This window comes from Aythya marila (genome assembly GCF_965140915.1).
Source record: "Aythya marila genome assembly, chromosome: 3".
Lineage (NCBI taxonomy): Eukaryota > Metazoa > Chordata > Aves > Anseriformes > Anatidae > Aythya > Aythya marila.
Window position 1 is genome coordinate 49,181,962 of NC_139044.1, and position 23,427 is coordinate 49,205,388.

The window sequence follows — 23,427 nt, forward strand, 5'->3', positions numbered from 1 at the left end:
CACATGGCTGGACAGACAGGGACGTGGGATGGGGTTGCAACTTGGAGCTTTGGTAACACTGTTTGATGCAGAGTTGGTCTGACCTCTCCAGGTGGAGCTGGTGAATATCGGAGGAACCGACATCGTTGATGGAAATCACAAGCTGACACTGGGGTTGCTGTGGAGCATTATCCTGCACTGGCAGGTGAGGAGGCTGCTGTGAGATCTCTTCCTTTCCAGGAATCATGCGCATCTATCTTCTGGGATTCTCAAACTTTTCTGGGGTTTTGGCAGCAGAAAATAACTGCTTCTATTCTGGGCTGGTAAATAAAGGCAGGCCAATGTTTGGTTTCTGACCTCTGTGTGTTGGCTGCCTCCCACAGTACACGTTCTCATATGTGCTAAGTTCTCAGTCACTCAGATCAGTTCCTAAGGTTGTTGAAGAGGCTTTTCAGGCTAAAGCATTGTGTTTATGTTCCTTCCTCAATACTTACGTGCTTCTGTTTGCAGATGTTTTCCCACTATCTTGGTAGCTGTGTTGGGTTTACATCTTTATTCACTGCTCTGTAGGTTTGTTTCTCAGCCGCATAGATTGAATTACTCCTGGCTTATCCACATACCTGAGAGGATCATGGAATTCGCTTGGAGGAACTTCAGCAGATGCTTGTACATAGCACATCAAACAGCAAATTTCCTGTGTTGGCTGAGCAGTTATCCTGTTCTTGCCAAAAACTTCTGCAAAGTTGTATTTTTGGGGTTTACTTACTACTGGAACCCTAGCACAAGGCAGTGGGAAATATTATAGTCCATGCTGAGTGACAGCAGCACTGAGGAGTGGGGGGAGGGCTGTAAGGTAGGGGTAACTCGTCATTTATTACATATGCTTTACTGGTTCTTGTAGTCAGCAGAGTGTAAAGATGGCCTGAAGGTTCCTATTCCCACATTTCATGTAAGGAGTTAGAGCTTGACGCCTACCTTTTCACAGAAAAGACCCTTGCCTGATTTGTGAAGTGGCTTGGTTCAAAGGTTTTTTAAGCAGGAAAAGATGAGAACGTGTCTGTATGGAGTAGTTGCTGCTGTCTTGCAGGTGAAGGATGTGATGAAGAACATCATGTCAGATTTGCAGCAAACTAACAGCGAGAAGATCCTGCTGAGCTGGGTTCGGCAGTCCACGAGACCTTACAGTCAAGTCAATGTCCTGAACTTCACGACGAGCTGGGCAGATGGGCTTGCTTTTAATGCCGTCATCCACAGACACAGGTAGGTGACACAGCTCCTCTCAGACCTAGTGAAGTGAGCAGCTTTTTTCCCCTCATGTCTTCATGCTTGAGCGTCTGACAGCTTCTAGCCTGTTTCAGTAGTTTGCTGTAGTGATAACAATAACAACTCAGAGTTATTGCCAGAGCCTTGCAAAGGATGGAGCCAAGGCAGTGGTGTAACTGTTCTCACATGCACACTTGCTGGGTGGATTTACAGCCCACTTTAATACTCTACTATATAGAGAGTATGCTGAATGGGTGCCTGTAGGGAAGGGTTGATTACTTCCCTTCCCCTATACTTCCTTTCCCCTGCAAAGGAAAAAACACCTCAGTTTGCCATAATGCTTCAGGTGGAAGATACAGAAGCTTCAAAATGAAGGAATGAGAAAGACAGGCTCAGTAGCTTTTCTTAGATTTTGTATATGTTACTCGAAAGACTGTGTATTCAGTTCTTTCAGGAGAGCACCTTTTTGCATTCACTGAGTAGAAGAGCCAAATGATAATGGACTGCTTCAGGTGTCTGTAGTATGTTTATTATTTGTTCACTATACTTTATAGAGAATGTTATTTAAAGCATCTTTCTGCAGATGTCTTATGTTCTTTTTGATTTTGGAGAACTTCTTGATAGTCTAAAGAAAAGTTTGTTACAGACTCTTACGAAACTTGCACATCTGTGTGTGAGAGAGATCTGCTGCTGGGCAATCGATTCTAGTCTGGTGTATCTTAAATGAAGTCAGCTCATTCTTTTTGCAAGGGTTGGCTGTTCTTTATCATAAATAACCGTTCCAGTGTGGTAATGCTATGATGATATTTCCTCCTGGCCACCAGGTATCTGTCATGGCAAATACTTTACAAACACCTGAATATTTATACTCAGCAGATACTAAGTGATCACAAAAGCATTTGTTTACTTCTCTGCTGTTCTTTGCTCTCTGGCCTGTGCTGACTGAACTAACAGGCTCTATCGCAGGCTTGCTGGCTTCAGCCAGGGTTTGGTCTCATATACCTGTGTGCCTGGAGCTGGCTGGAGTTCAGCCTGCATGGATGCGTCATGGGGAGCACCTGCACCACACTGAGGGCTCCTGAGCAATCAGGACTGTCCTGCAAAGGCAGAGAAATACTAGCAAAAGTCTGAGTTTACACTGTCAGAAGTATTAACAAGATGTGAGCTGTACTGGTGGTTTTCTTATCAGTGTAATTGCAGTGGCATAGCTCTGCCAGTGAATGGGAAGCTTTGTGATGGAGAGAGCACCAGCTTTAGATGCAGGTGAGACCTGCTTTCCCCAGGGTACCGAGATGGGCAGAGGCAGTAAAATCAGTTTCAGGCTGTTGTCCTTCTGCCCCGTGACTATCTGCTTGGACTTTGTGGGATCTCAAGTCTGTGAGCTCTGCCCTTCCCAGAGCACTGCTATGTGGCAAAAGCCCCTGCTGAAACCTTTGAGTAACTGTGCTTTTCTCTGGCTTCGTGAAATTTCTTTTGCCTGACTCTGCTGATCTCTCTGAGCCTGTTACTCCCCCATCCTGGGAGCCTAGCAGCTGCCAGTGCTTCAAAACTCAGCTTTGCAGTCCCCAGACACCAGTCCTTTAGCCAATGAAACACCATTTTCCCTGCATCTGAAAAATCTTGAGCTGGCTTTAAATTTAGGCTGGATTTGAAAGAAAAGCAGTAAAAGGCTTGCAAGGAACAAGGGGATTGAGGCAGGATGCAGAACTGGTAGAACAGCAAGGCTCTGTAGCTTACCTGGACTGGTACTGCTCCCCTGCCTAAAGGGTATTGCCAGTATTGTGGTATTTACTTAGCTTTGTCCTATGGCACTTAATATAGGGGCATTTTTGTGGATCCCATTAAGAGGTTTATTTAGTAGCTCACTTTTGTCTGTATGTGTCTATGAACTATTGCTAACTGCATTACCTCTTGGCTATAACTTTGTAAGGCTGGCAGTACTTACAATTATATGAGGGAGTAGAACATGTAACATTTTATTGTGTTGGTCTCTTTCATTTCCTAATATTAGCCTAGTTCTTCTTCAAATTGAATTCTGTTCTTTGGTACAGTTTCCTTGCTCGTAGGCCAATACCTAGGTTGCAGTTCATTAAAATGTGTGTTACTGTGGCAGTGGGCAAGTAAGTGCACACACTTACTGCAATGTGTTTTCCAAATTAAGTCTCTTCTAAAACTTTATGTGAATCTACGTGGTTATCCTTGTTGCTTTTCCTGCATCGAGGTACAGTATTCCATAAGCTCGTATCAGTGTCTTTGTATATTTTCCCCTGTCCCAGCCCTTCTTCTGGCTTTTTGCTTCTCAGACCCTGCTGGTTTATGGCCTTCCTGTTTCACAAAGTGTAATGATTCAACAGATGTTGAAAGGATACTCTCAGGTCAATTTACAACTGAATTAAGCTTTAAAGAATTAAAGGCAAGCCCATCTCTTCCTCCCCACGTTCTATGAAACACAGGATCAATAAGTGTTTTAATGAGAAGCCACTACTAGAGGGGAATGGAAAGTATTTTAATGGTTTGTAGTTTTACAGCTGTGCTGCTGCAGCACTTGGCTGTTCATGCCCTGTAGGTATAGATACCACGAGGAGGGGCCCTCTGTGCTGATCCTTTTTCCTACCCCAAGAGCTAAGGGCTCTTTCCCCCCTAGACCTGCCGGTAGGTTTTTGCATGCACAGCTGCACTGAAGATTTGGTTTGTTAAATGCTAATGCAAGATGAAGGGTACTGGCACTGTCAATCAATGGGCTCCTTGGTCTGATTCACATCATGACTCTCATGAGTTCTTGTGAATTTTTTCTTCTTTTTTTAAACCAGAGGAAGGGCCACGTGGCGGGATGAGTGAGCAAGGGGTGTGGAGACTGCTGCTGCTCCTGGTCTGGGGTGGTCACCAAGACACCTCACAAGTTTGGAATGAGGCTTTCTAGGAAGAGAGTGGCTGTTCATTACCCAGCAGAGCCAGACACAAAAATCATGTAATAATAATGCTGTAAAAGAGCCAATTGAAGAAAAGTGGTTCTGGAACAAATTTTCTGATATTTTTTCTGGTTTACTGATTTTCTTGTTAGTAGCATTTAATCTCCAGTTGCAGTCAAATAGTATATGTAGAAGGGAAGGTGGATGGCACTGCAGATGTGGTCAATTAATTGATTTGTGGTTGTCCCATTCTCATTAAGAATATTTTTGTCTGTCTTCTGTATTTGGTTATATGTGCTTATGTTTGTATTTTATATGTACCTGTGTATTTATATAACTCATGTAGCTCCCTCCATATCCATAACTTCAAATTCTGAATGGTATAGATTTTTTTTCTTTAAATTAAATGTAGTATTTTCTGTTTTGTATTTCAATTTTAGACCTGAGCTCTTCAGCTGGGATGAAGTTATAAAGATGTCCCCAGTTGAGAGACTGGAACATGCTTTCAGCATAGCCAAAAACCACCTGGAAATTGAGAAACTGTTGGATCCTGAAGGTGCGATACAGTTATTCTATTTGATTTTAAACTTCTTGAGCTCTTCTGAAAGAAAACGCTTACATAGACATTTATTATGAATACAAATCCCAGCAGTTTTGTGCAGTGATATTTTGTTTCAATCCCTTGGGCTTAAAAATATGTAAATTGTAGGGTAAGGGTATTCCTGTGTGTATGTATGCTTCAGCTTCTTGAATGTTAAAGTTCATATTGAGTTACCTTTCAGAGACAGTGCACAGGAAGGTGAAGTTGGTTCCCTGGTTTTATTTTATTTTAAGTAGCGGTTCCATTACAAGTGTCTGTGCTTTTCAGATCAAGCAGAGCATTTTGTAGAATGGAATAGCTTAAGAGCTCATGATCTTTTGTTCTTTGTTATATATGCTGAGTAACAGTAGCTGCCAGTGCTGTGAGTACTTACCATATAGGAATGCTTGCCAGGAAACTTTTTATGGCCCCTTCTTAAAACCCTGAGCTGTCACTCTGCTTTGAAGTGAACCTCTGAAGATCCATTCTGTAAGACAAGCTGTCAAACTTTATGGATTCAAGCACCACCACCTTAAAAAGAAAAAAAAAAGTCAGCTGAATGAATAGAACTCATAACCCCAGTGATATGTGAACCTGAATCTGTGAAATTCTTTTCCATATGAAAAGTAAGCAAGTGAATTTACTGATACTGAGAGTGGGGTTAGAACATACATGGAAGTGTGTGTTTGAGGGGTACTGTTCCTTAATTGCATTTCTGCTTGGAATGCACTCCAGGATGTTTCCAAAACAATTTTTATTTCTCAGTAACTTCAGATTTGGGCTCTTACTTCCAAAAGATCATGTCTCTTAATGTAAATTCACTTGAAAATGTGGATTTTTTAAAAAATATTTTTTCATTGTACTGCTTTCAACATCTGTAAAACCTGGTCTTTCAATAGAAAGCTAAAGGCTAATTAACAGGATAACCTATGCTTTGCACTACATGTGAAATATTAGAATCTTAACTGTATTCTGCATGATGATTTAGAAATGTTGTTTCTTTATTAATTTTCTCCCATGTATTCTTTTTTGATGCAGATGTTGCTGTACAGCTTCCAGACAAAAAGTCTATTATCATGTATTTAACCTCTTTATTTGAGGTCCTTCCTAAGCAAGTCACCATGGAAGACATTCGGGAAGTGGAGACTCTTCCAAGGAGATACAAGCAGGAATGTGAGGATGGAGAATTCAACATGCAGCAGGTGTGTTTATTATCTAAGTCTGGCTGAATCTTCTTGAGTTGTAATTTTAGCTGATCTTCAGGCTTGTCAGTTCTCTGGAATGTCTTCTGCCTTGTTCAACACTATTGGGAAAATATGAAAAATCATAGCATCATCTTTGTGATTGAATTCATTGGTTCTTTTTTGTTTCCTGATTCATATACAAAATCCTTTTTGCTTAGGTAGAAAGCTACATCTGCATTATGCTTCTTTCTTCTGTTTATTTTCCTTATTTATCTTGACAAGCTGGAGTGGCCTAAAGTCTTTAACTGAGTTTGCAGCAGGACTTGTGGTGGTGGTATTTGTTGGGTTTTTGTTTGCGTGGGAGGTCCACAGCTCTGTTAAAATAAGTACACTTAGTTTTCTATCCAGGTTATCTTAAAATGGAAATTCATTAGTGGTGACTGTTGGCCCCTCTCATTAGAAATGTACCTAACAATTAGTTTTAAAATTTTATGAAGGATTGAAAGGGATCTTAGTTGTTCTATTCTTAGTATCATTTGGGAAAGCACTTCCGAGGCATCACTTTTCTCTTGACTGCCTAGGTTGTAGCACTTGAAGAGGAGCAGAGCAGTTCTAGAGCAGAGACCCCCAGCACGGTGACAGAGGTGGATATGGACTTGGATAGCTACCAAGTTGCTCTGGAAGAAGTCCTCACGTGGTTGCTGTCAGCTGAGGATGCATTTCGGGAACAGGAGGAAATATCTGGTGATGTTGAAGAAGTCAAAGAGCAATTTGCCACCCATGAAGTAAGCTTTTCTTAAGTTCCTTTTGTGTAGTTTTGCTTTTTTGTGTGGGAGCCGAAAATTTTATTTCCCTAGTCCTTATCCAAACACTTCCATTCTCTTTCTTGTGTCTTGCTTTTCTTAAACTGAAAGCACCTCTAACTGAATGGTGGTTTTTAAATTATTATTATAATTAGTTTTATAATTGACAAATTATAGTTTCTTGGCAGTGGAAATGGATCTTTTTAAGAGAGTTTTCAGTGGAACAGGTTTTGGAACTTCAGTATATTTTTTGTGTCAGCTTTCTGTGGCTGGCCCCCTGTTGTCATAGAATCACAGAATGGTTTGGGTTGAAAGTGACCTTAAAGATCATCCAGTTACAACTCCCCTGCCATAGGCAGGTTGCTCAAAGCCCCATCCTACCTTGGACACTTAGTGTCTTGAACGCCTTGAGATAGATTCTTGATAGGAGCTCACAGATCACGGTGATGTGGCTGGTTGTACTGTTTCCAGGCTTTTATGATGGAACTGACTGCACACCAGAGCAACGTGGGCAGTGTCCTGCAGGCTGGGAACCAACTGGTGGCACAGGGAAATCTATCTTCTGAAGAGGAGTTTGAGATCCAGGAGCAAATGCTGCTGCTGAACTCCCGCTGGGAGGAGCTCAGGGTGGAGAGCATGGACAGGCAGTCCCGGTGAGTCATCCCGCATGACCTCTCCTAAAGCTGAAGGACTGGTCTCTGGTGCTTGCTGCATCTCAGAGGAATTGCTTTGCATACATTTGTAAGATATTTTTGTCTGAAGTAGCTCTTCCGTTTGGGACATGAAATCCACCCTCTTTGTACTCTCCAAGATAAAACAGAGGAAATGAATATAACTGTCTTTTTTTTGGATTCTTATGTAAGAATATTTTGAGATTTATGTTATATAAGTGTACCAGACTAAATATGATACCTACATGCAGCAGTTACATAAATGTATTTTTAATATTTTCAGTAGTTTAAGTTCCTGAATAAAACATGCAGGAGATGTGAACAGCTATGTGTGTTTACGCAGCTAAAGAACACTTAAAAGATTTTTTTCCCCGCCTTTAGTTGTCAGGCTCAGAGCTGCACATCAAGGGAGAAACTGCATTTGATTGCCACTTGTAGCAGTGGTTCTGTTAGTGAATAGAAAATCCCAGTTGCAAGAAGCAACTGGGTATAAATTGCATAATTCACTCATTTTTATTCTGTTACAATAGAAACAGGAATACTTAATTCTATGTTCTGTAGCTTACTGGTGAAAATTATATTGGATGATACATAACTGGTTTATGAATGGTTATGTGTCTTTCCTTTAAGAACCAGAACTTAGTTTTTATCTTTGGGAAGACGGTTCCTGATGTGACTCTGCCTGTGCTTCCCCCTGCAGCCTGCATGACATGCTGATGGAACTGCAGAAGAAGCAGTTGCAGCAGCTGTCCGACTGGCTGACCATCACAGAAGAACGCATTCAGAAGATGGAGTCTCAACTCTTAGCCGAAGACATAGAGTCCCTTCAAAAACAGCTGGAAGAACACAAAGTAAACTTTTTCATCTGTTCTGTAATGAGTATGTGAGAAGTATTTGGAAGAAGTGTAGGTTGGAAGGCTTTCTTAGCCAATAAACTTGCTAAAGGATGTTGATGGGACAAAAGGAATTAGACATGTTCAGCCTTCTTGGCTGAACACTTCAGCTATGATGACTACAACAGAAACTGTATTATCTTTGCTACATGCAAACAAGGCCTCCCCAGGTGAATTGTTGGTGTTAGGGACAGTATTAAATGCATTGTAGATAACTGGCCTTTAATGACTGGCAGCGATGCTAAGGCACATTTGAGACTTGCTGCTTGAAATAATGGAGGAGTTAAAGCTATTCCTACTAAAGCAATTTGCAAATTGGTTTGGCTCGCAATTAAGTTTCTGGATGGGAGTCCAGCCTTTCTAGCCTAGAGTGTTTTTTGAAGGAGAAAGATGGCCTTTTAATATTAGTCATGGGTGCAGCTTTGTTTTTTGTACTCATTGCTGAGGTTTGACCTCTGCAGCTTGAGACATACCTCACAGGGCAAGAACTGCTAAGTGTTCTTAGTCTGTGTAATTTCTTGTCTCACACTTGTGTTTTTTGCTCTGTCTTCAAAGGCTGGGGAGCTTGAGGCTTGTTGTTCATAAAGTAGTTTAGGATTTTCCGGGATGAAAAGTGGTATTTACAACAGTTTAAGGGCATATAGATGTTGCAGAGTTATTTTGGAGGTAGGCTTTAACCTACTGTAGTCTGTTCTGCCAGAAGTTGCATGAATATTTAAATGTACAGATGTATTTTAGCCTAATTGGAACTGTATGTTTTTTGCAGCTGCTAGGTATCAGTTTGTGACTATTGTCTTTGATATTTAGGTTTTGAGAAATGTCAACTATTAAATGTTCATAGTAATTCTTACATTTTTGGCATGCCCTATGCTCCTTGCTTAATAAAAGCAACTTTTTAATGGAATGCTTAAGTTCTCTTATCCATAGGCGTAGACATATAGAAAGTCAGTGCAGTCATATGATTTATCTAGTCAAGAATGGTGTATACATTTTAAAACTTTTTTTTGTTTGTTTTTGTGTGTGTGTTTTCCAGCACTTTAAAAGAATGTTTTTAGGTTCTTTGCCAGCAATCTTTGTTTGTTTGTTTAAACTGCGCAGTGATTCCCAGTGGTAAAAATATTTGCATAAGTGTTGTCTGTAGTGCTTTGCCACATTTGTTTTAGTCACTGTGGGCAAAATAGCAATTTGATAATTATTCAAAGTTTGTAACAGCTGATGTGTTTTTCTAGAGCCTGCAAAATGACCTAGAGACAGAACAAGTGAAGGTAAATTCCCTAACTCACATGGTCGTCATTGTCGATGAAAGCAGTGGGGAAAGTGCAACAGCTATTCTGGAGGAACAATTGCAGGTAAAATGTTAGAGCCCTGTTTTTTAAAAAACAACAGCAAACAAACAAACAAACACAAAATCCAAAACTGTAATAGCAGGCACTTAAAATCTTTGCATATAATTGTTAATCAATGTTTTTTGTGTTTAAAGACAATTTGTCCTAGAAAACAATTTAAAGTAGTATATTTTTAAATGTAATATTAATGCAAAGAATTAGTAAACTTACTCAGGATAAAACCTGCAAAAGTTATCTAGCTTTCAAGCTCAATTCCTGATGAGTCAAGCTGCTTGCATCTGTAGTGACTTAAGCACTTTTGCAGCATATCTTCTCAGCAATTTCACTAAAATGGGAAGATGCACAATACAACTCTTTAATTTCAAATAGGTAATTCTCATTAGGAAATTAAAATATGATTGAAAAATATTTAAATACAGGAACAGAATTAATCGAGGAGATATTGTGTGAATTGTTTTCCTGTTTTCTTTTTGGGCTTGGGCTGCAATCTGAGTAAATCCTATGTTCTATATGATTTAATGTAACAGAATTCATGCTACTTCCATTGCTCCTTTTGAAGTCGATGAAATAGTTTCCTGAGTTCAGCGAGCGCAGAGATAAGGCCATAGGTGAATGCCCTTGAGAGTTTTAACTTTAAGTTTTGTACAGTACAACAACAGTTAATGGCAACAAGGTGATTATAAGATAAAAGAGGTTACTGTGAAGTAGAAATTTTGCTCTTGAATATATGGTTTTTGATCCTCTTTGTGAAGCTCGTGAATATTCACGATATCTCCTGCTTTTGTAGAGGCTGGGGGAGCGGTGGACAGCAGTTTGTCGATGGACTGAAGAACGACGAGTCAAGTTGCAAGAAATTCAGCTTTTATGGCAGGAGCTTCTAGAAGAGCAGGTTAGTAACTCTCTGGTTACCCACATTTGTAATTTATTTATTTATTTATTAGTAACCCTTAGTAGGGTTTAACAGCTCTAAGAAAATAGCTGCAAAGAACAAGAATTTCAGTTATCATTTAGGTTCTTAGCATTTCTTGAAGAAGTAGTGCAGCCTAAGAAAAGTATTTACTTAAGTTTAAGCAGGAAAATTTATGCCTCCTTATAAAATAATTTCCAAGGTAGATACTTAATATTCTTGTGGACATCATCCTTTTGAAAGTTCTGTTGCCTTATATTCATCAATGTCAACAAATTTCACAAGATTTATTATATTAAAAATAAGGATTACTGTACTTCGAATGTCAAATTCATACCTAATGAACTCTGTGACTTTTCTTGGTGAATTTAATGGAGAAGTATAAGAATGCAAGTATGAGCATCTTGCTTTAGAAAATTTATGGGAGATAGCTTCTCATAAATATTCCTGTCTTCTTGATAAGTAGTTAAATAATTGAAGGACTTCTGTCTGATTTATATTTGGTCTCCAGTTTTCAGTAGACAACTTTAAAATAACAAACTGATTTTATTGGGTTTAAGATCAGTGAAGACTTGCAAAATGACCAAGAAGCAGGAATATCCCTGATGGCAATGAATCACTAAGTATTTGGTGGTTTGGTAATTGCAGAAATTTTCCTAACTAAGGCACCAATGTTTCCAACATAGATACACGTACACAATTTTGCAATCAACTAAGCAATAAATACTGTTTACAAAGCCAGTAACATAAAATATTTGGTCAATGTGGTGAAGCATTTAGCTCATCTCATTTTGATGAGTTTAGGCATGCAGTTGAATTGTTAAGAAGATGGCATTGTGAGTTTTCTCTTGCTTTGATCTTGCGTGTTTTGGGTGGACCTTGAATATACCACTCAAATATGAATTAGGCTACGGCATCTGAAAGAAATGGTAACAACTACATGCTGTCAGCTGTGTTAGTCAGTTTTGCATACCTACTGCCAGAGCTTGTTTTGTGACTCAGCTTTAAAATATTTGATGGCTTTTCCTTTGAAGGTTTTCTTAAATTGTTTTGTTTTCTTATATGATGACATTTATCACTGTAAACCGTTGTTTAAACTCTGCAGTGTACAGAGTGTTTAGACACTTAAAAAGAAGTAGAGCAGTGCTGATATATTTGTTGCTATCACTTCCAGCCTGGTTTCTTTGAGAAATGTTTTGTCTGCACGTTTTGGATTTCTTATGTGTTTCTCTCTGACCCCTCCCATATCTATCTGCAGTATATTGCTAAGCCATGCTTGCAGCTCATGCAACCTTGTTAATATGGATGCAAGGTTCAGATTCTGGCTTATGCAATACCACATATCTGTTAATGTATATATCTTACTTTAAAATTCTGCCTTTACGTATGTACATGTAGAAAACTGCGCTAATGTTTTCTGACAACTATTGAGCAAGGTAAGATTCTGAACTCAGAAATAAAGAATTCCAAGAAAGCCTGACTTTTTATGTCAAGGTACAAACTTCAGGAGCTCTTAACTTTTATGACTCTATTTGAACATGTTTCAGGCCTCTTCCACCCTTATTTTTGTCTAGGGAAAGATGACCACTCATTGGCTATTATAAAATTGTTATGAATGTCATCTTCTGTTGGAGTTGCTTAGCATTCTTTTTTTTTTTTTTTTTTTAATTAAGTTGCTCTGAAAAAGTGGACAAACTTTCATTAATGTTTGTTTAATGTAGAATGTAAGATAAGTAATAAGGAAGTAGGTGTTCATTTTAGGTTTAGATCAGCCTATGTTTGCATTTGTTGTTCAACTCCCAATAGTGCTTTTATTACTACCAGGTCTGAATTACAGATGTCTGTCCTTGAGAATTATCAAGTCACCTACAAAAATTACAACTTGAAACCAATTAAAAACTTTAATATGAACAGTTTGATAACAGAAAAGTACCTAAAACATTTAGGTACTGTCATTTCTTCATTTCACCCAACCAGATGGAGAGATGAGCAGCAGCGATGCATCAGCCTTTTTGTGGCTGCCTAAAAATTTTTTTGGAAACCACACTGCCAAGTCAACACAATTCTTACCACTCAGGAAACAAATTCCTCAATTGGTGCCAGATATTTCTTAGCACTGTGATAATTATGTTTCAGTTTCCTGGGGAGAGTTATCATTGACTGCTGATTTAGCAGAAATTAATTGTATATGTTGAAGGATTTTTAAACTCCTCTATTATGCATAAAGTAAGTTGGCTGGGCTGCCAGCTTGATTTTTCCCAAAGAGTATGTGGTGTTACAACTTTGTTCATCCAGCCTCATGGCATTTCCACCGCTATCATATTTGCTGTCTGTACATTTTGCACATTGGTTTACATTGGCAATGAAAACTGCCTTAACCCTTTGGCCCAGAAGTTGCTGTAGTCAGTTCTGGGACAATACCAAAAGTATACAGCTAGACCGAGGAGCTAGCAACTGTTGTAAAGTGTGTTGTTCAACGAACAAAAAGATCTGCCTTGTTCTATTATTTTACCTTTAAACACAGAGGGGAGCAGTGTGCAACTGAGCTTGACTGAGAAAAAAAGCTATCTGGGTATTGCAGTCTATGGAGATAGCTGTGTAGCAGCAGCAGCATGCAGCAACATAATATGAAATACATAAAATCCTTCCTGACGCTGGAGGCTGCTGGAGTTTCCGTAGCAGCGCTGTGTGACTAGAGCGAGATCCAGGACAAATTTCCTAGAAAAAAACGTTAAAAACTTGATGAGCAGACCACTCCAGCTTTCAGGAGTTAATGAGAAAATGTTTAAAGCTATTTTCCAATTGGAAATAGGTAAAATAGACAGGGTGGTAACTAATAATACACGTTTGAGTCTGTGGCAGACTGTCTGAACTAAAAGAGCTCTGAATTAACAATGTAGCTTCTGTGAGAAACTGTTTGTAATGGCTGGTTCTGAATCACACGGGAAGAAGGGTGGGGAATGAAAGAAAGAGTGCATGCAGTTTTGCTACATTTAATTCCAATATAATTTATAAATCCTAGGTCTGCTTTGTGGTGCATATCTGGTCTATATGAATAACCTGGGGGGTGGGCACTCTAATATACTGAGAAATGGTTTTGCTGAAAAGTATTACATAGTTCTCTGGTCTGATATTTTTTTTGTTGCCCTTTATGTAGTGTTTTGGTTAATGCCAACTGAAATTCCTGCACGTAAGGATTTCAGAGCAGTGTTTGGAATGCAAAGAACTTAAAGAAGGAATTGTCAATTGTTTGACAAACTTGGTATGTTCTTGTACTATTTTCCTTTTAATCTGCAGTGCTTATTGAAGGCTTGGTTGACTGAGAAAGAAGAGGCCTTAAGTAAGGTCCAGACAAGCAACTTCAAAGATCAAACTGACCTGAGTGTGAATGTTCGAAAACTAGCAGTGAGTATTGCTGTCCTCATCTATCCTGTCAAATCTGGGAGTCTAAGTGAATGGCAATTATGAGTTTGACTTCAGCAGGAGCTGTGAATGAACTACATTCACACTACATTGGAAGCCAGGTTTATATTCTCTCCTTGTCAGATATTTCCACTTAATTTTTAAAAAGCTGTGTACAACTTTCTCCATGGCCATGCTAGGCTGATGTGACTTATTTTGGAACAGCCATCCTGGGTATTTTACAGGGTTTGTAGTTTCGTGCAGTCTACCAGACAGCTGGGTTTTCCAAGGTGTGTGTGTTTTTTTTTTTTTTTTTTTTTTTTTGTTCTGTGTTTGTTTAAATACATTGGTACAGCTTGTACCTAAACTAATCATTTGTAACTGTAACTCAAGAGATACAGCAGATAGCTCTAGTAGCTTTCTTGAGGAAGTGTTTTTCTTAAGTGTCTGTTAGTGCTTTGTTAAACAGGAGAACTGTTTTGAAACCTATGATGCATCTGGCTCAGGTAGTAAACTTATCGCAATGCAAAGCTAGAGATGGCAGAATACTTGATGTCTTCTTTTAATGTTTTCTTTTAACTTCAGATTTTGAAAGAGGACATGGGTATGAAACGACAAACACTAGACCAGCTGAATGAGCTAGGTCAGGATGTGGCCCAAATCCTTGGCAATAGCAGAGCATCTGATAAAATCGACCATGATCAAGAAGAACTAACTCAGAGGTGGGACAGTTTGGTTCAGAAACTAGAGGATTACTCTAACCAGGTACTTATCTATGCTCTATTACTTCTCAGCTGTTTAGATGTATGCAAACCATGCTGATACTGTAAGCAAAAGTGCCCAGGCAAGTTCTTGGCACCTGGCTAGAGGCAGGTGAGTTCTATTTCACGTGGGGCTGATTTTATCTGCAGAAAAAGCTGTCTGTTTTTTTTTTTTTTTGCTTTCAAAACAAGTTGTTAACCTGACTAATACTGTTACTCCTTTCTCACACAGATTAAGCTTCATTTTTTCTGATGAGTAAAGCAGGTTTCACATGTATTATCAATCAATATAAATAGTTCTAAACATTATGAGAGCACTGGGACTGGAGTAAATCTCATACTAAAAGAAAATAAAGACGAAACCCCAAACACAGAATAGATAAATAAATGGGAGTCATACAAGCATTTATGCTCGAGTACAATTTCTCACTTTTTGAAAAGATTGTTGTTAGACATGTAAGGATGATAGCCAAGCTGGACTGTAAGGTTTTTATTTCAGTATTTTGAGTGCTTGCTAATATTTCATTTAGATAGAACTTCCATTGGCTTCTGTGAGAATTTTATTTGACAGTTTTATGACTCACATGCCCTTTTTTGTGTGATATTAAAAGATCATTATGGTGATGGCTGCAGCACTGCTTCATGATCCATTTAGTGTGTAGTGAATGAGCTGTACAGCCTATGAGTAGGGGTCCATTTCAGCCATGAGGCTTTAATTTGTTCTTTCTGTTTGAGTCAAAGCAGTGCAGAGTGCCAAATCCTGTGTGCATCTCTTCATTCCCCCTAAATATCAAGCATGTGCTTAGCTAGAACTTACAGGGTGATTCCCACAAGACTTTGTTTATAACCCGTTAAAGGGTGTGGAAGGTTTCTATTGACTTGAGTGGGCTTGTAGGTTAGTTTTTAGGTCAAATCCACTGTGTGTCAGCTCTTTAAGTTGTATGTTTGGTTTTGTGGAAAATGTATATACGATATAGAATTGTATATTGTTAAATCCAAAGAACCTTTGTTCTTTCTGTGAACCAAGCAATTATGAAAGAAAATACGTATTGTATTTTGTTGATTTAAATTCACTTGTTCTGGCGTGAAATCCTAGTTGAACTGAGAATTTTGGTGCTTGGTTCCCATCTGTAAAATGAGAAGAATACTGTTTTTCTTTGGAGTGCTTTGGCATCTATGATAAATGTGCTTTCTGAGGGCTAGGTGTGATCATTTGTAGGAGTGAATGAAAGGGCTTTTATGACTGATGAATAAAAGGAATGAAAGAAGAACAAGTTAGAGTTTGCTTTAAAAAAGATATTTAACCCTTTTTGCTAAATCATTTTGTGTAGGTAACTCAAGCTGTAGGAAGCGTAGGGATGTCACAGATTTCGCAGAAGACTCCTGCAGAAACAGTGTCTTTGAAGGACCCGGTAGTGGTTAGACAATCCAGGCAGGAATCGCCTCCACCACCACCCCCAAAGAAAAGGCAAATCCCAGGGGACAGTGAAGCAAAGAAAAAGTAAGTATATGCCACTGCCATTTTCCTATGCACACTAGATAACACAAGCTCATTTCCTTTAGTCTTGGGTTTTGAATCTCCTTTTATGCTAGTAAAGAATATTTAAGTTGCAGTTGTGCAGTTGCGTTTGGGCAGTGGGGAGGGGCTGTTATGTACACCCTTGTTTTCAGAGAAGCAGAAAGCCTGCAGCCTCCATCAATTTCAAAGGAAAAGGGATATGTTTTATTTTTCAGAAAAGCAGGTCTTTGGTTCTCTGTACTTCAGTTCCTTTGCTGAAAGGTAGAACTAATTATATTTCCTTTCTTTTGGAAAAAACAATCTTCACATGTTGGGATACATAGTGTTATGAAAGGACCAAGTATTTTAATTTGTTATGTATCTCTGGTCTCTGAAACACATGGGAGAAACTGTGCAAGAAAGCTCAGAAACCTAGTCTGTCTCCCTGGTATTTACTAATAGGCATGACATTAAAGTGATGTCTCTTTTCACAAGTGTATCTGGAGTGGCTGATTTATTTGCATATATTCTAATAACACATTGCAGTGCTTTCATTAAATAGCATACATAAAACTAAAGGAATTGTTGTTAAAAATATGAATAAGGTAAATACTGTATACTCATTATTTTGCTGTTTGTTTGCCTGAGAAAACAGACGTTTGAGGTGTCACTAGCTTAAACCTTTGGCAGATTTTCTAGGGAGATGATAGAGGGCTGCATCAAGAGCCAAGAGTTCAAACTGTATTAAGGACAGAGTCAGGTAAATTAGGCTAAACTTTTTCATCTGATACTTTTATCTGATTCTGATTACTTAAGTTGAAACCAACAAATAATCAGTAACTGGAATTTTGCAGGCTTTCCCACAAAAAAACCTTGGAGTGGTTAGCAGCAGCTTCTGCATCTGTTGGCAGGCTGTTGTTCCACATTAGGATTTACATTGTGTTAAGTCATGTAATTGTAGTATGGTCTGACTCGTGGTCCACATAATATATCTGCTTTGTCCTTCTCTAAAGTTGTGTACAGTATTGGTTAATCTGGGAGTTTGTTTTTTTCATGGTGGTGAGTTGTAGTTTAGTTTCAGGCATGAGAAAGTCATGTGAATCTAGAAAGTCCAGCTGTAGCAAAACATCTTAAATGATAAGCTAATGTTCAGTCAGCTAGACATTCAGGAAGGTTTTTCTGTACTCATTACCATGAGTACTTAAGCTGCTAGCATTTTCTTCAGCCAAAATAGCATTGCAGACTTTTACAGAATCTAGAATGTGCTGAAGTTTAAGATTTTTAATACAGTGAATAGAGAAAAATGACAGAAAAAAATTGTCCAACCTTTTAAACCAGGTTTGACGCTGAAAGTGCTGAGCTGTTGAACTGGATTTCAAAATCAAAAGCTGCCATTCAGGCCACAGACATCAAAGAGTACAAGAAGATGAGAGAGACTTCAAACTTGAAAGAAAAGTTGAAGGTAAAATGGGAAGATAGGGGGTTTTCCAGTGAATAATGTATTTTGTTTCTTTAGGCTGGCTGTCAGCTGGATATGTGGGCAGATCCACATGCTTCATGAGGATTAAGTCTCTTTGTTGAATAGTTTCTGAACTGGACAGACATGGAAATCTGACCAGCTGGACATAGCCTGTTGTTGGTGTTGGGTCACACAATCCACAGGAAATTTTAAAAGCATATGTAACTATCTCCTTTGGAATTGTGATAAATGAATGTCTTCAGGATTATTACCTTTTCTACAAAGCAGCAAATTTTGGCTTCATGTTTCACAGTTGGAGATGGACTTGACTGACACCACGCTTATAATTTTGGCAGAGATGTGCCAGTGTGCTGCTCAAGAGATCCCTTGAACCATCCTGTGATACTGCACACCCTTTACCACCTAGGGCCCAAGGTTGTGTCCAGCATTTGGACACATTGGTGCTTGGTCTGTTAATTTCAGAGAAAATAACAATAGTTACAACTCATGTGACCTGCAAGACTGAACACAGAATTCTACCATATCTCGCGGAAGCTATGAGATAACTGTTTTGTTTTCTGTTCTTTCTATTTCAAGAATATATTCTTGCCTTCCCTGATCCTTGAAAATACTTTGTTAACGAAAGCTTACTGGAGCTTTAGCAGGAAACCTGCCTTTGAAATCAAAGACAATAGAATCATAGAATATCCCGAGTTGGAAGGGTCCCATAAGGATCATTGAGTCCAACTCCTAATACTTAAAAATATCTATAAGGAGACTCCTTCCTAGTGCTCTAGTGCAAAATGGTGCCAGTAGGAATGATTGGAATGATAGTACTGTTGGAAATAAAAACCAACAAAATCCACCCGATGGTTTATTTATATAGCTTTATGGATGTTTGTAGCCCTTTATAAAACAAACTCCAAGACGAACACCAGGTTCTCATGAATAACCCTGTTTTTAAATGATTGGGCTCTGAGGAGGTGGGACAGTCTTTGTGCTTCCCAACTGTGCAAATGAATGAATGCTTCTTTCAAAAATACGGTAGGAAGTCTAAACCAGAGAAATAACTTTAGACATTTGTTTCAAAAGGATTTTAATTTGGATTGATTTTGTTGCAGTCTCAGAGGGCACGGAAATTATGGCCTTATGGCCAAGGAGCCTTTTCCTCTCTGGATATGTTCTGCCTCTTGGCTCACACAGGAATATACACTGATGTGTATGTCTTGAGGGAGGGATGTGTTCCTTTAAAAAATCATAGTAGCCGCATAGGATTTTCCTCACTAATCTTTATTATGAGGGAGAGTGAAGCTCTAGAACTTTGCAGATTGGAGTACTGGAGTACTAGTGTGCTGTAGGTTTTGCTACCTCGAATTCTAGGTAACAGGTTGTTGTTAGTTTCAGATGGAAATCTTAGTAGACATTGTAGGGGCAAAAGGAATATTATTTTTTTTTATTCACTGCTTCACATCGAATACATTTGTTTGATCACAAGTGTCATGTTATAGCTGGTGTCCCAATATCTGATATCACCTAGCAGGATTGTCAACCTTTCTAACAATATATTGGTTCTGGTGCCTTTGTATTAGTCTTTTTGTATACTTGCTGCTTGTGAGATCTAACTTCATTTCCTGTGTTTATTTATTTTTTTAAAGAAAAAGTCAAGAAAAATGACACTCTCTGAAAATATTCTTTTGGGGTTCAATTTGTAGGTGATAGAAAAAGAAAGGGCTGAAAAAAGCCAAAAGTTAGATGAACTCAAACGAAGTGGACATGTTCTTTTGGATCAAACGGGAAAAGGTAAGAGACTTGAAATGTTTTTCTGTTTTGTGATTTAATCAGACAAATTGCTGAGAAATAGTACTGAAGTATATGTTTATTATCTCCAGTTAAGCACTGCAGTTATTCCTTCTCTCTCCTTCCACTTTCTTTCCTTCAGAGACATTCATCATTGTTACTCTAAATAGAAACAAAACACATAAATTACTAGTGAAACTTATAGAAAAGCAAAATGATTTTTTTAATGTATGTGTGTTTGTTGGCAACCTTGTAAGGGTTATCTTTATTAAACAGAAATAATTTCTTAAAGTTGCTTTTGGGGAAAGGACTTTTTATTTTAAATCATGTGGAAAAAAATAAGTGTAAGATTTTAAAATGTAACAACCTTGAGGGGGAAATCTTGAACCAAAATTAAATTTGAGTGAATGTGTTTATATATCTTATTCATAGTTTTTGCTATTTTTTTTGTGAAAACTGTCAGGATGTTTTGACGATAGTCACAATTTATGGTTCAAAGGCAAGTGAGAAGCCTACATGCTTGAGAAAATGATTGATTGTCAATTAAAACACTTATCCCTGGAAACATCAGTGAAAGCTGAATCTTTAAGGCTTGCCAAAATTTTGTTTCATAGTATGACAAAAAATCGCCAGCAAAAAGCGACTTTCTTCACAAAAGAGATGTTCAGATCATCTAGAAGCACAGCCTTTTAGATCTGCCATGCATTTGATTTCTGGTGAACTTTCTGTAGCTGGTAGCATTCAGACAGGTGTAAGGAAGGTGTCTTGCATTCTGATTTCCATTGGAGTTTCCAACTGCCACACTTTTTTTCCAGCCAGTCCCTGTGCTAGGATGCTGCAATCTGCTAAGCATTTTGAGTCCTTCCCTCCTTGTTTAATACAGGTGGAATTCTTTTACAGGGGTTGCTCTTGCTCTAAAGGTTGCTCTCAAAGCCACTGATTTGACCTGGAGTTTGGGTTATTAAAAACTTGTGACTGTTCCTAGTCTTCAGACCTTGTCAGGGATCTTCCCACCTGTCCACCCCTTTTCCTTTTCCTTTTCCTTTTCCTTTTCCTTTTCCTTTTCCTTTTCCTTTTCCTTTTCCTTTTCCTTTTCCTTTTCCTTTTCCTTTTCCTTTTCCTTTTCCTTTTCCTTTTCCTTTTCCTTTTCCTTTTCCTTTTTTTTTTGTTTTTTTCCCCTCCTTTTGCTCCCTCAGCTGTATCTATCCCCCAGCTTGATCTATCAATCCTGGCTATATAACAAGTATCTGTTGATCATAGTGAGAAATAGATAGTTGAAAAATTGGCATGCGTTATCAAAGTTAGGAATCTATAGAAAATAAGGCATCGGTAACCAATGTATCTGCTAGTATGTTTTGTCCAACTCAGAATGAGAGCCCTTATCTCCAAAACCAAGCTCAGCTGTGCATGTGTGGAATAATGCCCAGTAGAGGCCTACATGTGTATTCCTCCCTTTTTGGCATGCTCAGACCCTGCCGTAGTGCCGTGACCCATCACTGCACACATGCTTTTGTTACACGGCTGGCTGCAGCTGCTGTGCTTCCGTGTGTATGGCCAGTGTGTGAAGCACAGGGGAGGATCTATGCAGCAGAGCCTTCAAGTGCACATGTAGAAGCTGGCTGGCTGCCCCAGAACAAAATACTGGGCTCCAGTATTAAACTATGCAGTATAAACTACAGCAGTACAGAAAATGGACCCTTCCGTATGAATCTCTTGCTTACACTCCAGTCTAACTGACAGAACTGGGAAGTTCACATGACCCAAACAAGCCTTATAAAAAGAAGTGGTACCTTGAAACAGGATCTGTATCATAAACTTGCAGTGGCGAGACTGCATTGTTGAACACATACTGCACTGAATTTTTTTTTCCACATATCAGCAAATTTGCCAGTTACTTTTGGCACTCGAGGAAATAGAGCAGGGAGTGCATGTGGGTGGGAAGACTACACTTAGGGTGCTGCGTCCTCATGTAGTGAATTGATTCACCTGAAAGATGGTGTAGCAAGTGCTTGGGGTAGTCATTGAATGGGAAATAACCTTGTGTTTTGTCATGCTGCTTTTGTAGCTATTCATGTTACCTAGTTATTAATCACATCTGCGTGCAACGTGACATTGTCAGACACTGTTCCTCTCTCTCCCAGGCAGACGCTGCTGGATTTCCATTTACTTTTTCAATGAATTTATCGCTGTTTTCCAAGTTGCAGCTTCCATTTTCCTCTGTAGAGAGGGGGAAAAAATAAAAAAAATATTTAAATCTTCCGTGAACGTTTAGACACAAATCATGATGAAGAGAGTCATGATTGTTGAGAGTCAGTACATTGTTAAAAACTACACAGTTGTCAAAAGAGACGACAAAGTGGAACATTTCATTTTTCATTTTAATCACTAATATGGAGATAAAAAGCGAAACCACTGTTAGTAGTAAGTACAGTTTTAGGGATGGTTGACTTGGAAGCAAAGCATTTTGCACGTTAGTGTGTTAGTGCAACCGTGTACCTGTGTCTGAAGAGAAGCATGGTTAAAACTTTGTTAATCAAAATGTGTTGCAGTTAATGTAACAATAATTTATATTATCTATTTAGAGGGACTTCCTGCAGCGGATTTAAAAAATGTGATGGAGAAAATATTATCAGGGTGGAAAGAGGTGGTACAACATCTGGAAGAACTGGCCAGAAAGATAAAGTACCAGGAAGATATAAATGCTTATTTTAAGGAAATGAATGAGCTTGAGAAGACTGTAGTTGAAAAGGATGGCTGGCTTAAAAATCATGCTTCTTCAGCATCCCAGCCCTCATCAGTCCTGAAAGATTTGTGTCAGGTAAGTCTGGCAAAACTTGTTACTGTTGATTGGAAGCTTGTAGGAGCAGGAGCACAGGATACCCCAGAGGAGATTAGCCTTATTGATTAATAAGGTAACTCAAATTTCCCAAGAGCCTTCAGGGCACCAGATTTGACTGGAAGATTTTGGTACCTGTGTCACAGGGGTACTTTACATCGTTGCCCTAGTAATGTAGAGCAGTTTTTGCAGGAGCTTACTAAAACCCTTGTGTTAAAAAGGTATGACTTGATTCTGTTTTCAATCTCTCACAGCGGGAGTTAACTCACCTTGTAAGCCTGAGTCCACGGCTGGAACACCTGAAAGCCACCTGCAAGGTGCTCACCTCTCAGCCCACGCCTCCAAACTTCATTAAGGAGAGTTTGAGTGGTTTTCTTGATCACTTCAAGTTGACTCACCAGAAACTAGAGGAACGTCACCAGCAGCTGAAGAAAGGTAAATGCTCTTTTAAATAGGTCCTGCTGATTCTTTTCTGTTTCTTTTTTTTTTTTTTTTTCTTTTTTTCCTTTCTTTTTCCTTTGAATAATATTTTTTTTTGATGTCTTGATAAACAATCCGATGCTCTCAGAGCCTTTACACAGCAGAGCTGCCGCATATTGGTCTTTAATGAGACTTGGGAATTAATGCAGTCACCCTGAAAGTGTTGTTCAGAGTTTATAGCTGTTTATGCAAGACAGTACCTTCCTTGAGTTTTTTTATATCTTACTTTTCCCTTTCAGCCACAGGATGTGGTGATGCTTTTTGAAAGAGTATTTGGATCATTTAGTTTCCACTAGTTAATGGTGATATATTGTCAAAGGTTTAATATTAGACATTTCCAAATGCAGCTGAGAATGAAGTTGTAAAAGAATACTAAGAAGAGTAGTACAAGGAAATTAGAGGGAAGGAATATTTTTGTAATGATCAGTGAAGGAGTATTTCACACACTATGTATTTTTCTCTAAAGTTTTTCTTCCCAGTTTTGAACTTGGATTCCCCTGGAACAAAATTTTTAATGGGGGAAAAAAAGTTGCAAATCTGAATCTGCTTCCTTATGGCACTATTCCTTGTTGTCTTGGTGGTTTCTGTTCCATGAAGACAGAAAGGTCAGAACTGATGCTAATCAACAGTGGAAACAGGAAAAAATAGCTGTGTTTGTG

At 38.8% G+C, this 23,427-nt stretch overlaps 1 protein-coding gene across 4 annotated transcripts in view; it reads left to right on the forward strand.

Moving 5' to 3' along the window:
- Positions 1 to 23,427, forward strand: part of UTRN (utrophin) — a 366,390-nt gene that overhangs the window by 75,494 nt on the left and 267,469 nt on the right. For all 4 annotated transcript variants that reach the window (XM_082756434.1, XM_082756433.1, XM_082756435.1 and 1 more), the window contains 16 exons: positions 92 to 184; positions 1,067 to 1,239; positions 4,592 to 4,707; positions 5,770 to 5,933; positions 6,497 to 6,700; positions 7,190 to 7,371; positions 8,090 to 8,240; positions 9,512 to 9,631; positions 10,416 to 10,517; positions 13,833 to 13,940; positions 14,523 to 14,702; positions 16,030 to 16,199; positions 17,535 to 17,658; positions 19,368 to 19,455; positions 22,035 to 22,270; positions 22,543 to 22,723. In XM_082756434.1, the coding sequence (XP_082612560.1) occupies positions 92 to 184; positions 1,067 to 1,239; positions 4,592 to 4,707; positions 5,770 to 5,933; positions 6,497 to 6,700; positions 7,190 to 7,371; positions 8,090 to 8,240; positions 9,512 to 9,631; positions 10,416 to 10,517; positions 13,833 to 13,940; positions 14,523 to 14,702; positions 16,030 to 16,199; positions 17,535 to 17,658; positions 19,368 to 19,455; positions 22,035 to 22,270; positions 22,543 to 22,723 (2,392 nt within the window). The remainder of the gene's footprint in view (positions 1 to 91; positions 185 to 1,066; positions 1,240 to 4,591; positions 4,708 to 5,769; positions 5,934 to 6,496; positions 6,701 to 7,189; positions 7,372 to 8,089; positions 8,241 to 9,511; positions 9,632 to 10,415; positions 10,518 to 13,832; positions 13,941 to 14,522; positions 14,703 to 16,029; positions 16,200 to 17,534; positions 17,659 to 19,367; positions 19,456 to 22,034; positions 22,271 to 22,542; positions 22,724 to 23,427) is intronic.